At 44.3% G+C, this 16,061-nt stretch overlaps 1 protein-coding gene across 2 annotated transcripts; it reads right to left on the reverse strand.

Annotated features, from left to right (window-relative positions):
* Positions 1-8,051: 8,051 nt before the first annotated feature.
* Positions 8,052-14,934, reverse strand: LOC5501906 (graves disease carrier protein homolog). Of its 2 annotated transcripts, XR_004292921.2 has the most exons (8): positions 14,634-14,934; positions 13,666-13,758; positions 12,434-12,493; positions 12,186-12,259; positions 10,441-10,684; positions 9,695-9,851; positions 8,360-9,121; positions 8,052-8,255 (listed from the first exon to the last, which is right to left on the reverse strand). XR_004292921.2 is itself a non-coding variant. In XM_001623108.3 (7 exons), exons 1-7 carry the CDS (start codon positions 14,677-14,679, stop codon positions 8,896-8,898), a joined length of 900 nt encoding a protein of 299 aa, XP_001623158.3. In that variant the 5' UTR covers positions 14,680-14,934; the 3' UTR covers positions 8,052-8,895. The 2 variants fall into 2 exon arrangements, 1 of the variants encoding a protein (XP_001623158.3); XM_001623108.3 differs by having other exon boundaries at positions 8,052-9,121.
* Between the last annotated feature and the right edge of the window lie 1,127 nt (positions 14,935-16,061).

The following is a 16,061-nucleotide window of genomic DNA, read 5'->3' on the forward strand; positions in this document are numbered from 1 at the left end:
ATCATTACCAGCGCTCATATTTATGTGAGCAAGTTGCAATACAAGAGGTTTTGTCATCACGCTTAATGAACTGACGATAGATCTCACTCTCTTCCGCACGCGAGACAAATCATCAACTCAATTGATCTCCCTAAATACCCCATAGCTCGCAAGCCTAAAAAAAGCTATAAAGTTTGCTCTAGCACTCTAATGTGCTAAATTTAGACACATTGCTTTTTCTGTTGAAACATATCCTCCGTGCGTTTGCGGCGGATCTTAAACCGAGCGAAACGTGAAAACACATGCAATAAAACTGTTGTTTTGTTTCGCTCGGCCCTTGTTGTTATCGAAGCTTAGAACAGCTTATGCCCAACCACGTACTAATACCAAAAAATTGTATTAAGGTCAAGAAAGTTTAGCTATAACAGAAATAATAATCCCCTCTTTTTATAAAATCATTTGTCTTGTTCTTTCACCCAGTGGACTGTTCCCCGGAAGATAAAGTCATGGGGTTGTGGCAAAATTGTTATTTTCTAATAGCTCTGGGCTATAAAGCAGGCAAGTCAATGCATTGAGAAATTTCTGCAGTGCTAAACATAGTTATTATTAATATAATCCACTTGAAGGAGTCAAACCATGAGATCTTTTTAGCAGGGGTCGGCATAAAGAGCCAACGCAATGGTTTGACAAGTCTGGATTTCCTTGCCTTAATTCTTTGGATGTTTTCGTGTATATATTAAGGGGGTAATTATGTGTTGAGTCGCGAGCCTACTGACGACAGCTATTCTCTTGTAAAGCGACATCGAACTCTATCGCTTTATTATTTCCATACCGAAGGGTGTGAACCCTTGCATTGACCCTCTTGTACTGGTATTGATACAAGGTTGTGTTACCTTGCAACACCTAGATCTCATTGATTGATTCAAGTTGAACGAGGACTCTTTCCTTGCGTTTGAAATATGCTGCGAACATCGCCCTGGCTTGTATCAATCAAAATCATTTTAGAGTTTTCATTGGTCAGCATTGAAATGGTTTCAAATCAAACGCCACCTCATAAAGCGTTGATCAAACAAAAATCACCAAATGTAAATCCCGTTAGTTTCAAAACGGTAAACTTAGACCCGGAAAACACAAGAGGGTGTTATAGGTATAAGATAGCTTAGCGATAATTATGAAAACACAAAATTTGTTGTTGGAATTTTCAGTTTCCGCTTTAAGACCATAAAATCTTCTAGAAGGATCTGATGTTTTAAGTCTTTTGTATCAGACATATAGTCCAGCGACAGCATCGACAAATTAAACACGGTATCATTTTTATCGGGTTGGTATTTTTTTTTAAAGGGTCTAATGTAGAGGAAAAAAGGCGCAACTCGAAGTGTAGACAGAGAGAAGGAGAGGGGAGGAGCGCAACGCCGGAGAGTAGAGTATAACAGAGGGAAGGAGAGGAGAGGTGCGCAACGTGGAGAGTAGAGTATAACAGAGGGAGGAGAGGAGAGGTGGCAACGCGGAGAGTAGAGTATAACAGAGGGAGGAGAGTAGAGGTGCGCAACGCGGAGAGTAGAGTATAACAGAGGGAAGAAGAGGAGAGCTGCGCAACGCGGAGAGTAGAGTATAACAGAGGGAAGGAGAGGAGAGGTGCGCAATGCGGACAGTAGAGTATAACAGAGGGAGGAGAGGAGAGGAGAGGTGCGCAACGCGGAGAGTAGAGTATAACAGAGGCAGGAGAGGAGAGGTGCGCAACGCGAAGAGTAGAGTATAACAGAGGGAAGGAGAGGAGAGGTGCGCAACGCGGAGAGTAGAGTATAACAGAGGGGAGGAGAGGAGAGGTGCGCAACGTGGAGAGTAGAGTATAACAGAGGGGGGGAGAGGTGCGCAACGCGGAGAATAGAGTATTACAGAGGGAAGGTCAGGAGAGATGCACAACGCGGAGAGTAGAGTATAACAGAGGGAAGGAGAGGAGAGGTGCGTAACGCAGAAAGTAGAGTATAACAGAGGGAAGGAGAGGAGAGGTGCGCAACACGGAGAGTAGAGTATAACAGAGGGAGGAGAGGGGCGTAACGCGGAAAGTAGAGTATAACAGAGGGAAGGAGAGGAGAGGTGCGCAACGCGGAGAGTAGAGTATAACAGAGGGAGGAGAGGGGCGTAACGCGGAAAGTAGAGTATAACAGAGGGAAGGAGAGGAGAGGTGCGTAACGCGGAGAGTAGAGTATAACAGAGGGGAGGAGAGGAGAGGTGCGCAACGTGGAGAGTAGAGTATAACAGAGGGGGGGAGAGGTGCGCAACGCGGAGAATAGAGTATTACAGAGGGAAGGTCAGGAGAGGTGCACAACGCGGAGAGTAGAGTATAACAGAGGGAAGGAGAGGAAAGGTGCGTAACGCGGAAAGTAGAGTATAACAGAGGAGAGGAGAGGAGAGGTGCGCAACGCGGAGAGTAGAGTATAACAGAGGGAAGGAGAGGAGAGGTGCGCAACGCGGAGAGTAGAGTATAACAGAGGGAGGAGAGGGGCGTAACGCGGAAAGTAGAGTATAACAGAGGGAAGGAGAGGTGCGCAACGCGGAGAGTAGAGTATAACAGAGGGAGGAGAGGGGCGTAACGCGGAAAGTAGAGTATAACAGAGGGAAGGAGAGGAGAGGTGCGCAACGCGGAGAGTAGAGTATAACACAGGGGAGGAGAGGAGAGGTGCGCAACGCGGAGAGTAGAGTATAACAGAGGGAAGGAGAGGAGAGGTGCGCAACGCGGAGAGTAGAGTATAACAGAGGGAGGAGAGGAGAGGTGCGCAACGCGGAGAGTAGAGTATAACACAGGGGAGGAGAGGAGAGGTGCGCAACGCGGAGAGTAGAGTATAACACAGGGGAGGAGAGGAGAGGTGCGCAACGCGGAGAGTAGAGTATAACAGAGGGAAGGAGAGGAGAGGTGCGCAACGCGGAGAGTAGAGTATAACAGAGGGAGAAGAGGTGCGTAACGCGGAAAGTAGAGTATAACAGAGGGAAGGAGAGGAGAGGTGCGCAACGCGGAGAGTAGAGTATAACAGAGGGAGGAGAGGAGAAGTGCGCAACGCGGAGAGTAGAGTATAACAGAGGGAAGGAGAGGAGAGGTGCGCAACGCCGAGAGTAGAGTATAACAGAGGGAAGGAGAGGTGCGCAACGCGGAGAGTATAGTATAACAGAGGGAAGGAGAGGAAAGGTGCGTAACGCGGAGAGTAGAGTATAACAGAGGGAAGGAGAGGAGAGGTGCGCAACGCGGAGAGTAGAGTATAACAGAGGGAAGGAGAGGTGCGAAACGCGGAGAGTATAGTATAACAGAGGGAAGGAGAGGAAAGGTGCGTAACGCGGGGAGTAGAGTATAACAGAGGGAAGGAGAGGAGAGGTGCGCAACGCGGAGGGTAGAGTATAACAGAGGGAAGGAGAGGAGAGGTGCGCAACGCGGAGGGTAGAGTATAACAGAGGGAAGGAGAGGAGAGGTGCGCAACGCGGAGATAAGAGTAGAGGGAAGGAGAGGTGCGCAACGCGGAGAGTGGAGTATAACAGAGGGAAGGAGAGGAGAGGTGCGCAACGCGGAGAGTAGAGTATAACAGAGGGGAGGAGAGGAGAGGTGCACAACGCGGAGATAAGAGTAGAGGGAAGGAGAGGTGCGCAACGCGGAGAGTAGAGTATAACAGAGGGAAGGAGAGGAGAGGTGCGCAACGCGGAGGGTAGAGTATAACAGAGGGAAGGAGAGGTGCGCAACGCGGAGAGTAGAGTATAACAGAGGGAAGGAGAGGAGAGGAGCACAACGCGGAGATAAGAGTAGAGGGAAGGAGAGGTGCGCAACGCGGAGAGTAGAGTATAACAGAGGGGAGGAGAGGAGAGGTGCGCAACGCGGAGAGTAGAGTATAACACAGGGGAGGAGAGGAGAGGTGCGCAACGCGGAGAGTAGAGTATAACAGAGGGAAGGAGAGGAGAGGTGCGCAACGCGGAGAGTAGAGTATAACAGAGGGAGGAGAGGAGAGGTGCGCAACGCGGAGAGTAGAGTATAACAGAGGGAAGGAGAGGTGCGCAACGCGGAGAGTAGAGTATAACAGAGGGAAGGAGAGGAGAGGTGCGCAACGCGGAGGGTAGAGTATAACAGAGGGAAGGAGAGGTGCGCAACGCGGAGAGTAGAGTATAACAGAGGGAAGGAGAGGTGCGTAACGCGGAAAGTAGAGTATAACAGAGGGAAGGAGAGGAGAGGTGCGCAACGCGGAGAGTAGAGTATAACAGAGGGAGGAGAGGAGAAGTGCGCAACGCGGAGAGTAGAGTATAACAGAGGGAAGGAGAGGAGAGGTGCGCAACGCCGAGAGTAGAGTATAACAGAGGGAAGGAGAGGTGCGCAACGCGGAGAGTATAGTATAACAGAGGGAAGGAGAGGAAAGGTGCGTAACGCGGAGAGTAGAGTATAACAGAGGGAAGGAGAGGAGAGGTGCGCAACGCGGAGAGTAGAGTATAACAGAGGGAAGGAGAGGTGCGAAACGCGGAGAGTATAGTATAACAGAGGGAAGGAGAGGAAAGGTGCGTAACGCGGGGAGTAGAGTATAACAGAGGGAAGGAGAGGAGAGGTGCGCAACGCGGAGGGTAGAGTATAACAGAGGGAAGGAGAGGAGAGGTGCGCAACGCGGAGATAAGAGTAGAGGGAAGGAGAGGTGCGCAACGCGGAGAGTGGAGTATAACAGAGGGAAGGAGAGGAGAGGTGCGCAACGCGGAGAGTAGAGTATAACAGAGGGGAGGAGAGGAGAGGTGCACAACGCGGAGATAAGAGTAGAGGGAAGGAGAGGTGCGCAACGCGGAGAGTAGAGTATAACAGAGGGAAGGAGAGGAGAGGTGCGCAACGCGGAGGGTAGAGTATAACAGAGGGAAGGAGAGGTGCGCAACGCGGAGAGTAGAGTATAACAGAGGGAAGGAGAGGTGCGCAACGCGGAGAGTATAGTATAACAGAGGGAAGGAGAGGAAAGGTGCGTAACGCGGAGAGTAGAGTATAACAGAGGGAAGGAGAGGAGAGGTGCGCAACGCGGAGATAAGAGTAGAGGGAAGGAGAGGTGCGAAACGCGGAGAGTATAGTATAACAGAGGGAAGGAGAGGAAAGGTGCGTAACGCGGAGAGTAGAGTATAACAGAGGGAAGGAGAGGAGAGGTGCGCAACGCGGAGAGTAGAGTATAACAGAGGGGAGGAGAGGAGAGGTGCACAACGCGGAGATAAGAGTAGAGGGAAGGAGAGGTGCGCAACGCGGAGAGTAGAGTATAACAGAGGGAAGGAGAGGAGAGGTGCGCAACGCGGAGGGTAGAGTATAACAGAGGGAAGGAGAGGTGCGCAACGCGGAGAGTAGAGTATAACAGAGGGAAGGAGAGGAGAGGTGCACAACGCGGAGATAAGAGTAGAGGGAAGGAGAGGTGCGCAACGCGGAGAGTAGAGTATAACAGAGGGAAGGAGAGGTGCACAACGCGGAGATAAGAGTAGAGGGAAGGAGAGGTGCGCAACGCGGAGGGTGGAGTATAACAGAGGGAGGAGAGGAGAAGTGCGCAACGCGGAGAGTAGAGTATAACAGAGGGAAGGAGAGGAGAGGTGCGCAACGCCGAGAGTAGAGTATAACAGAGGGAAGGAGAGGTGCGCAACGCGGAGAGTATAGTATAACAGAGGGAAGGAGAGGAAAGGTGCGTAACGCGGAGAGTAGAGTATAACAGAGGGAAGGAGAGGAGAGGTGCGCAACGCGGAGAGTAGAGTATAACAGAGGGAAGGAGAGGTGCGAAACGCGGAGAGTATAGTATAACAGAGGGAAGGAGAGGAAAGGTGCGTAACGCGGGGAGTAGAGTATAACAGAGGGAAGGAGAGGAGAGGTGCACAACGCGGAGATAAGAGTAGAGGGAAGGAGAGGTGCGCAACGCGGAGAGTAGAGTATAACAGAGGGAAGGAGAGGAGAGGTGCGCAACGCGGAGGGTAGAGTATAACAGAGGGAAGGAGAGGTGCGCAACGCGGAGAGTAGAGTATAACAGAGGGAAGGAGAGGAGAGGTGCACAACGCGGAGATAAGAGTAGAGGGAAGGAGAGGTGCGCAACGCGGAGAGTAGAGTATAACAGAGGGAAGGAGAGGTGCACAACGCGGAGATAAGAGTAGAGGGAAGGAGAGGTGCGCAACGCGGAGAGTGGAGTATAACAGAGGGAGGAGAGGAGGGGTGCGCAACGCGAACAAACTCGGTTTATTGGCTTGTCATAACCAGCACCGCTACAAAAACTGCACAAATACGATAATTCAATCTTTCATCACACGCGCTTTCTTCCTTCCGGAACCTTTAAAGTAATAATTATATATAAACACGCGGTAACACAGGACGCTACAAGTCCAATCTAATCTGGTAGTCATGTTATTTGTATAGAAGTCTTGCTGTATGGATCAGGGAATTCCTCAAAGAAGCTCACAGACTTTTTAAGTAAGCCTGCTCTTGAAGTTCTCTTAGCGTCAGGGAAAGGAGCACATCTAGAGCAAGCAGTCTGGTTCAAATACGGAAGCTGTATGCTATTGCTGTTTTCAATAAAGTGAAGATCTCTATCTATAAATGAAAATGCAGACCTAGGCTTTTCAATTGTCATTTGTTTTTTCAGTGCTACGAAGTTTAAGGGTTTTGAATAAGAAATTTGAAAAAGTGCTTTAGTACTGTTCCTTATGCTTGGAAGCCTCAAGGATTTGCTGGTCGAATTTTGAGACTGAATTTTCAATGTCCTTAAAAATCGTCGGGATTTCCTAGTGACAAGTCTATACCTGTTTGATGTACAACCTCTCCAGAGATTCGTTTTTGCGCCGCCAGAATTATTCGCTTGTTCTTCTAGTCCAAGAAGTTGAATGAGCCTCACGAGGGTCTCCTGGGCTTGGTCAACACTGCCAAGATCAATGACCTCTGGTTTGGTTTCCTCTGGTACGAAAAGCTCGGAAATTTGACCAGGTACGGCAGTGGTACCCTGCTTTCTACCGAATAAGACCTCAGACTTTGCTCGTCGCTTTCTCTCGAGGTTAGGCGGTAATGCCTTTTCTAGTTTTTCTTTTGAGTTGCTCCGTTTTGATGGCGTTTGTTTGGTAACAGTAGACGAAGCGCTGGATTTGACTCCTGGGTTCAATACTGAACGACTTAGTTTCTTCATGGCAATGATCTTTGCGTTTCATAGAATTTTTCTTGACTTCTTGACGATTTGCACCTGCTCCTATCAAACGATTACCACTTTCATCTAAAAAGACGTGAAGTTCGGGCAAGTGATTCTACAGATCTTTCGGATAGCTGCCACTATCGCAAATAGACCATAGAATTTCGACACCAAACGAAATTAACGCAATTAGTCGCCATGGTAACCCGGGATGCTTAAATGGCTCTTTAAAAAGCTGGCCCTGGAACAAAGACGGTAATCTGGTGGTATTATACCCAAGAATAATACGTTAGAAATGATACCGTAAACAACTTTTGGCTGACACCCAATTCTTGCCGAGGAAGAGGTTGATATATATGAGGGTGTCATGGGAGTAAAAATAATTCAACAACAAAAGCCTTGCCTTGTGATTCGACGGTCAAAATAGCTATCTGAGTATAAGTGATCCTCACAAGCATACTAATCCATTATCTTAAGTTTTATTGTTTGCGTACTAGTCTAGAATAGGGTATAGAAATTAACAGGTCCTAATACCCTAAAACAAACAAGCTGGCACGTTTCGGAACTAAATCGCTGATTTTAAAATCATTCTCGCCGGCGTCCTATATTGAAATTTATTCGTTTTCAAAAAACAAATAAATGTGAAACGACAGGAAATTGAAACCTCTGTTTCACGCAGAACTATTTCTTAGTAAATTTTCTTCCCTCAAGGTATCTGGCTGGTAATTAGGTTTTTAATCAGGCAAAATACTGAAAAAAAAACTCGCTGGCTGTATATTTTCGCGCATGCGCATGCAATTAAGACTAGACTTTTTCTTTCTGGCGATAAGCCAGAATGCCGCCCGCAAAGAGAGCGCCGGAGGTCTGGACTGCCTAGCCCCAGGAGTTTATTCTGGAGAGTGGGTTATCGGTGCAGTATAACCATAACAATGCGTTCAAAAACGTTTATTCGCAAATATCGTGCATATTATATTCATTGTAATCTGTATAATTCTGTATTTTTTTTACAACTGACCAGCAGCGGTAAAAAATCACTATACGTTATAACATATTGGTTTTAAAGCGAGATATGACTAGCTAGAGTGACCATGTTTTTGCACTGAAACAAGTTAAACTTTCCCCTGGTCCCAGAGCCTCGAGCGTTTCTCTATTCAGTGGCCAGCGAGGTTCGCTGACCACTAAAGAGACGCACGAGGCTCTGGGACCAGGGTATTTAAACTTAGCCTTAGGCCCTGAACAAACGTCGTAATTTCCATGAGCCGTATTCAATGCAAATGCATGCAAATGAAGACAAAACAGTGCTTCTGGCTCATTTGCATTACTTGGAATTAAATATGGCGGTGGAAAGTACGGCGTTCAAAAGAAAGAAAGAAAGGTTTCACGGGAGCAAGCAAGCGTGAGCCAGCACACTGCTTGTCAGTATATTGTGCGATTCCAAAAAAATGTACCTCGACCCCCCCCTCCCCTCTAAAAAAAAAGAAAAAAAACTATATTGGAGCACTTCTAAGGGGGTTAGGTAATTATCTCCCAATCTACCATCACAGAACCTCAAAGTACATAGGTGATACAGACAAGAACCAATTAGTCCAAAGCTGGACGTTGCTATCAAAGATTCTTGGCACAATATCCTGGGCCAGCGAACAATGAACAGAATACCTAAGATGGAAGAGACCCATACATACATACGTACACTGGAACTCGGGCTGGACAAGATCTCTTGCCTGCGTTGTTGAGTCTACCTGACTTCTTTTCAATTTTTAACAGCTGAATTGACTCATTGCCGATTAAGAAATTGTTTTGTAACTTCATAAACTCCAAACATGATGGCCACTTGGGGACAAACCCTTAAGTAGTTGATTGACAGTCCACGGTACAGGCCCCGTCTGATGCCATCATCCTTGTACACATTGACAAGGGTGTTGATGCAAGTGTTGTACTTATGGCCATCCGGTACCGCACCTGCTAGCTGCATCCTCCGCCGTACCACATCCAGAGGGTAACTGTTGGTAAAGATAGGAATAGCCTTTAGACAGCCGGATCTAGGGGTTGGCCATTTCATGGGGGTTCAGCCATTTCATCCATTTATTGGGAATGCAATGAAATACACACAAAGTTAGCTAGTTTGTCTTCATATTGTCTGTATGTAGTTAAACCATCAAAAAAGAAGGCAGACAGACAGAGAGATGAATAGACAGGCAGATACAGACAGACAGTCAATCAAATAAGGAGACAGACAGACAGATAGATGAATGGATAGAAAAATGGGTGGACAGACACAGACAGACAAGACAGGCAGACTGACAGATGGAATGATAGACAGATGGGCAAAGAGACAGCTAAGTATAAAACTGATCCTCAGATGGACAGAAACAATTATAACCTAGAAAATATGGTACACCAAAAACTGGTATTCGACTCTGCCAAATTACCGTCTTCAGGGCAGACACAAATACAGAAAATATGGAATACCTTCATTTAGACAGATTTGGCCGATAAACCATAATACAGACATTTTCTTTCCCACAGCAGTACAGTTCTTTGCACAGATTCACATAACTGTATTGAATACTCACGCAATAGTTTGAGACACTGCACCTGCCACGCCTCCACATACAAAACCACCGATAATGGAGAGCTCTGGACATAATGTATCAGGGTTTGTATTGGTAAATGCTATCCTGGTCTCTAAGAAGTAGGCCTTCATTGTCTCAAACATATAGAACCCAATGCCTAAAAGAAAGGGTATGTTAGAAACTCTATTACAAGCTACAGTATATGAGCAGCCACTTACTGTAAAGAACACCTATCACACCACCATTTTATGCTTCCCCTAAATGAGGAGTCACACAAAGCATCCATTTCCATCGGCTTATTCAAGCGTGTAACCAAGATATTTTTAATAAAATATTGTCAATAACTTATCAGACTTCATTCGTAGATGGTTATTTTGGATTTCCCTGTGAATAAACTGTTGTACTTTCCATGATAAACAATAACAAAGTAGTGGTTGATCAGCATTCTTTTAAGACCAAAAAAGGTGGTAGTATATTAGAGGTTCATCGATAGGTAAAAAAGCATTTTAAAAGGAATCTTTTTATCCTTATAATGTAGGATATTTTGAATAATATTTTGACACCTTACACAGTCCCCCCCAAAATTGCAAGAGATATGATACATATTACAACAAATCTTAAAGGAATACCAACTGCTGGTGATACTTTTGAATGATAAAAAAAAGGTTCTCAACAGAGCTTTGGTGCTTATTCAAGGTGTTTATTCTATATGTTAACATGGTGATAGAAAATACATTACTACTTACCCATTGCTGGTACAATTGTCAATAAAGTCGGAACAAAGCCCTTGTACAAGGCCTTTGGGCCACCTTCTTTCACCGATATGCAGCGTATTGTCTGGGTAATAGTGGTGTAGCCTTGGTCTTGGGCAACTTGGAAGGCCAGGCGGGATCGAACCATATCTAAAGGGTAGGTGCACGCACATGCTGTCATGCCGGCTAGAGAACCCGCTACGAGTTTATTTATCGCTGGGGAACTTGTTTGCAAGACCTGAAAGTGGGGTAAAATCTTAGTATATATTACCGTATGAGTGAACATATATGTCCTATAACACATAAAGGACCCAGACAACATAAACAACAACAACAAAATGTGCGTCTTTGTGAGAGTTTATTAATTGCTGGGGAACTTCTCTGTATGAGTGGCATACTGAAATAGGAACATACTCTTAGTAAATTACAGAATAAAATTTGTAATTTAAATAAAAAAAAGTTATGGGTCCAGTGACAAAATCTGGATGACATCAACTTTACTGAAATTGCCTGATAAGAGTACAACGTATGATCTTTCCCACTTTGGGATATTTGTCCTTCATTGAACATATGGTTCCTCAGACTACATTGCAGAAAAGTTAGCCTATCCCCTTAATAAATGTGATGAAATCAGGTTGTATAATAAATATTATATATAATATAATATCCTATAATAAACATTATTTATCGGTACAAGAACTAATGGGAAATACAAATGTTTTCTATGTCTTCCATTATCAAAAAGGCTCTTGGCCTATAAAATAATGGAAAAAATTATCTTGTCCACAAGTGCCTGAACAGCCTATAAATTAGAGGTTCATTCAGCTTTGTCAGTACTTTTTGACCAACAAAATAATAGATATTTGAGCAGTTCTTTGTTATAGACATTACATCTGGAATACATTTTTCAATTTTCATCTTGTCATATCTTCATCGCATTTAGGTGTTTAAACTATACTTTTTTTTAGTTGTGTTGCAATTACTTTTTGGTAAAACACTAGATTGACTGGACTAATGGTTTGATGTCAAGAGGCCAGCGTTTTAATTCCATCGTATCCTGAACACAGAGCGCCTAAAAATTATCTTTGATGAGCCTTGAAGTTTGTGGCCGGTATGATTTACAACGCCGACTTTCAAACTCGCGCGAAAATGGCTCCAAAGTATGAGCCAATTTCTTAACAATTTGCGCGAATTCGACTTGATTTGTCAATGTCTACAAGCATTTGCAAGCATTTCGGTACTGCGGTAGTCTGCGGTAGGAACACCTGGAAAAGGCTCATTGATTATTTAGTTCTCGATTCTCTAAGACCTGAAAACGTCATAACTTGAATACAAAATATAAGAATTACATAACTTTGTGTCTAAAATCCAACTTCTACTTCAAAAACAACTCGACTGATTAGAATTTGGTCATAAACCGGGAGGCGGTGAGATTTGATAAAAAAGCGGGAGTCTCCTGGTAAAACCAGGGGAAGTTGGCAGGCATGGTTTATGCTTGAAATGTTGTGTGTTACAAAGAGAATTCCAGGTTGTGAGACCTTTTTCTCAAGTCAATAAACCTTGGCGGTCTAGTTGTTTGGTGCCCCCCCCCCCCCTCTGAATGTGCATCAGAGAAAAATAATTTGAATTCATAAACATTAGACATAAGAAAGTACAAATGTAAAAAAAAATTTTTCAGAAATGTTAATTTCCATTTTTTGGTTTCTCATGTGTTGCTCATCTATTATTGCCTGACTCACCTTTGAATAGTGTTCATATGACAAGAACTGGACTGCACCATAGGGGAATGTCCGCAGCATCATTGCTCCATTTCCTGAAAACAGAAACACTGCAAATGAAAATACAGTATGTGGTGCCAAATTTTCATAAAGGGGCTTGACACAAATTCCAACATCATAAAGATTCCACATCATACAAGCTTGAATGATGGAAAGCCAGGAGCTATAAAAAATGCAAGCAAGTAGAGAAAGAAAACAACTAAGTATACCTTTAAAGTATGCAAGAAGTCCCTCATTGTGGTAAATGGCCCTGAAAGCTGTCAACACCTCTGAGGAATAAAAAGATATAGCTAGTGAATCATCTAAAAACAAGTAGATCAGGGGTCAAAGTTACTGTAGCAACCAAGTAGTCACATTTGCAATTCAATTTTTTTTCAAAATATGACTTTAAAATATTTAATTTGGCAGCAAACAAGCTACCAGATAAGACTTTGAGTGCCTAATAATCGTGTATTTTATGACACGTTACAGGAAATAATAAGATTTACATTTAAATTGGGTAGTAAAATGCATAAACATGATCCAAACTATGCAAAGCTAATCTGGGAATCTGTGTAAGTATACATTACATAGTGCATACTTAAGTTCTACATTACATACTTTAGCTATGTGATTAAATTCCAACTAGAAGTTTTAGCACAGTAGTGAAGCTTTGATTTACTGAGACAGAAATTTTATGCAAAAGGTGTAAAATCTTGTAATCTTTGTATAAAAATAACACTTCATGACTGCTATGAAGAGATACCACTATATTAGCCTGACTTTTTCACTAAGAAAAATAATCTCCCTAGGATGCATTAAATGAAGAAAACAGGGCCATCTTATACACTGTCATAATGAACAGGGCAGCAGTTTTAATAGTACTACTGTGTTGCATATGGGAAAATGTAGACAATAATAGACAGACAAGCTGGAGAAAAAAATTCACTAGTCTACTGCAGAGGCTTGAAGGCAGAAGTACTATGTTTAACGGAGTGTTCATTAATGACACCCAGGGGGGGAGGGAAGATTTTTACTTTCAGAGCCCCCCTTTCATTGTAAACATTTTCTTGGTGCCCCCCCCCCCCCCCCTCCCCCTTATAGAACTCCAAAAACTTATTTTTCCCTTAGAGGACCTTTTTTTTGGAGCCCCCCCTTTTGGTAGTTAAAAATTTTTTGGAGCCTCTCCCCCTCAATATCTTTCCTCCCCCCCCACCCTCAGTGTATTTAATGAACACTCCCTTAGGCCTCTATGTAAAAAATTTTGAGCATTAGCCCTTCAGTGGAAAAAAAAATTGCTCTTATGAAGGGCTAATACAGTACTTTCAAAGTCAGCAGAACCAGTCTGTTTTCACAGAGGCTTTTAAAAAACATTCCATCACAACCTTGTATTGATTGATTCCTAGAAATTCGATCTATTTTTTGAATAGAGGCTGGCTAAGACACAGGTATATTTACTTACTCATGCCCTTGTAGTGTCGGTTGTTTGCCTGAAGCAGGATTTTCAGCCTTTCTAATGGAGCCATTGTTGTTCTTGCACAACATGTTGAAAGCCCTAGGAAATAATCCAACATTAAAAATGTGGAACCTTACAAGTTCTTTCAGCCAAAGATGGGAAAGATCTCAATTTTCTTTCTTGGGTATTATCACATCAAAATTATCCACAATTCAGCATAGAAACGCATAGTACAGTGTTTCCTTTACCTACCAATAAGGACCAAGTTATTCCCAAGTTTGGCGAACCAACTTATAGAGTAATCAAAAGGCGTAACACGTCTGTATAAAATGTACTTCCTAATAACCAAGGGAGCTTTTCAGATTGAAGAGTTTAAATAGAAAATAAGGCTGAACCATAGAGTTAATAAATGAGCTATAATTATAACATTTCCAGCCTCGCACCTCAGAAGTTATCCAATGGTCGAGAACAGAGCAGTTTCGTAGGCGCATTTACTATGAATAATGTGTTCATAAAGCCTTTTCAAACCCTTTATCACTTTGCCTTTCCTAGAATATTGCTAAGGTACTTGACGAGGGCATAGGAAATCCATTTTATCAACAAAACAAAATGAATACGTAAGCAAAGTACTTAGATTCTAAGTAAGTTAACTTAAGCAATATCAAAATTAAATCCGAGGAGCCGAATTCATTTTCCGCTAGAAAACTTTTCGTGATCTTAGGATTTCTCCATACTTAACCACTAACCATTCTGCCAAAATCATACCATAACAGTGAATAGAAAATGAAAGAATCTATATAAGTAAGCTTAAATAAACTTTCGAGTCTTAGGCCCAACGTTCTGTTCACTACATGTTAACGTTTACGCGTTGTTGTTGCGCTGTTGTTGTTGCAGCACGAATTGATTAATCATGCGAAAAACCCATCACATATAATAAGACAAAGAAATAAAATATGTTGAAACAATATTCCCACCTCCAGCAATAATACTAGTGACAACTGAGGCAGTTTCTCGCTCCATTTCGTCGTTTTCTTCCACAGGACAAGGTTCAACTAGTTCGGTGTATGTTGGGATCGAACCCCCTTCCTTCGAGACCTGGACGAGATTTTTAGCCACCGTTGTGATCTTTAAAGCAAATATAGTCTTGAAAACCTTATATATTGTGCTTGGGATAAGCGAAGGTCTCGTAAATGCTACATTTTTAGCAGATCTAAGAGGGTTCGGTAGTTTCCATGTTGATGATTTGGAACCTTCTCCGGCTTTAACCGAGTTCTAGTAAAAGTACTGGCTAACCAGCCAATCAGAGAGAAGCTTGTACGCATGAATACACCAATCACAGCATGGTCAATAGTGGGGTTTCTTGTCCAAAGTAACGCAAGGGCGGTAGGAACAGAGTTTTTTTAGGCTTTGTTGATGTGAACCAGTCGATTACGGCTTTAGTGCTTTTCCATTGGTGAAAGTTACGTTTTGTTGCGATGGTGGTGTTGATGCGGTCGAGGATGCTTTTGCTGTTCATGCCATTTCGGACTTGGTAGGGTTGATGAGTCTGCAGGTCGGTTTATTAGCGAAGTTCGGTTTGTGGTCTTCGAGTGTTATAAATGCTTGTTTGTTGGCGGTGGTGTTCATTCTATCGTCGATTCCTAGTTTTGTCGCGATGGGGGGGGGGGGGGGGGGGGGGCGGGGGGTTTCAGTGAAACGGCCTGGGAGGCGCGGATCGCCCCTCCGGGCCTCCCAGCCCCGTCTCTATATATCAGGCAGGTAATGCTTCACGTACATAAACAATCGGCAAAAGCTAATGTAGGCCAAATCGATGTCACGTACATAAACAATCGGCAAAAGCTAATGTAGGCCAAATCGGTTTCACGTACATAAGCTTTTCATGTAGGCCAAATCGATTTCGCGTACATGAATAATTAATTAGGGCTGCAGGCCGGTGGGCGTTTCGCGTGCATGAATAATTAATTAGGGCTGCAGACCGGTGGGCGTTTCGCGTGCATGAATAATTAATTAGGCGTTGGACTTGCAAACGATGTCAAACACAGGCTGCTTAAACCGCTCGTACCGGAGAAAGTGTGGACAGAGGAAGTCGACCCTTTGCTGCCGGGACGGCGGCAAGGGGGCCCGGAGGGCTTAGACCCCGAGGAGTACTATTCTCTTTTCGTCGGCGGCGCTCATCTTCGGTTCCCAAGCGTGGATGCCACTCTTCGGGGCCGAGACATAAGCGCCGGTGTTTACCAGGAGATTCTCGATAGCATGCCTGACAAAGAGGCGCCCGCCGTACTGGCAGGGCTGGTCCAGTACATCCTGGACGAGGACATCCCCGACGATGTCAAACACAAGCTGCTTAAGCTGCTCGTACCGGTGAGACTGTGGACAGAGGAAGTCGACCCTCTGCTGCCGGG

Source organism: Nematostella vectensis, chromosome 11 (genome assembly GCF_932526225.1).
Source record: "Nematostella vectensis chromosome 11, jaNemVect1.1, whole genome shotgun sequence".
NCBI classification, from domain to species: domain Eukaryota; kingdom Metazoa; phylum Cnidaria; class Anthozoa; order Actiniaria; family Edwardsiidae; genus Nematostella; species Nematostella vectensis.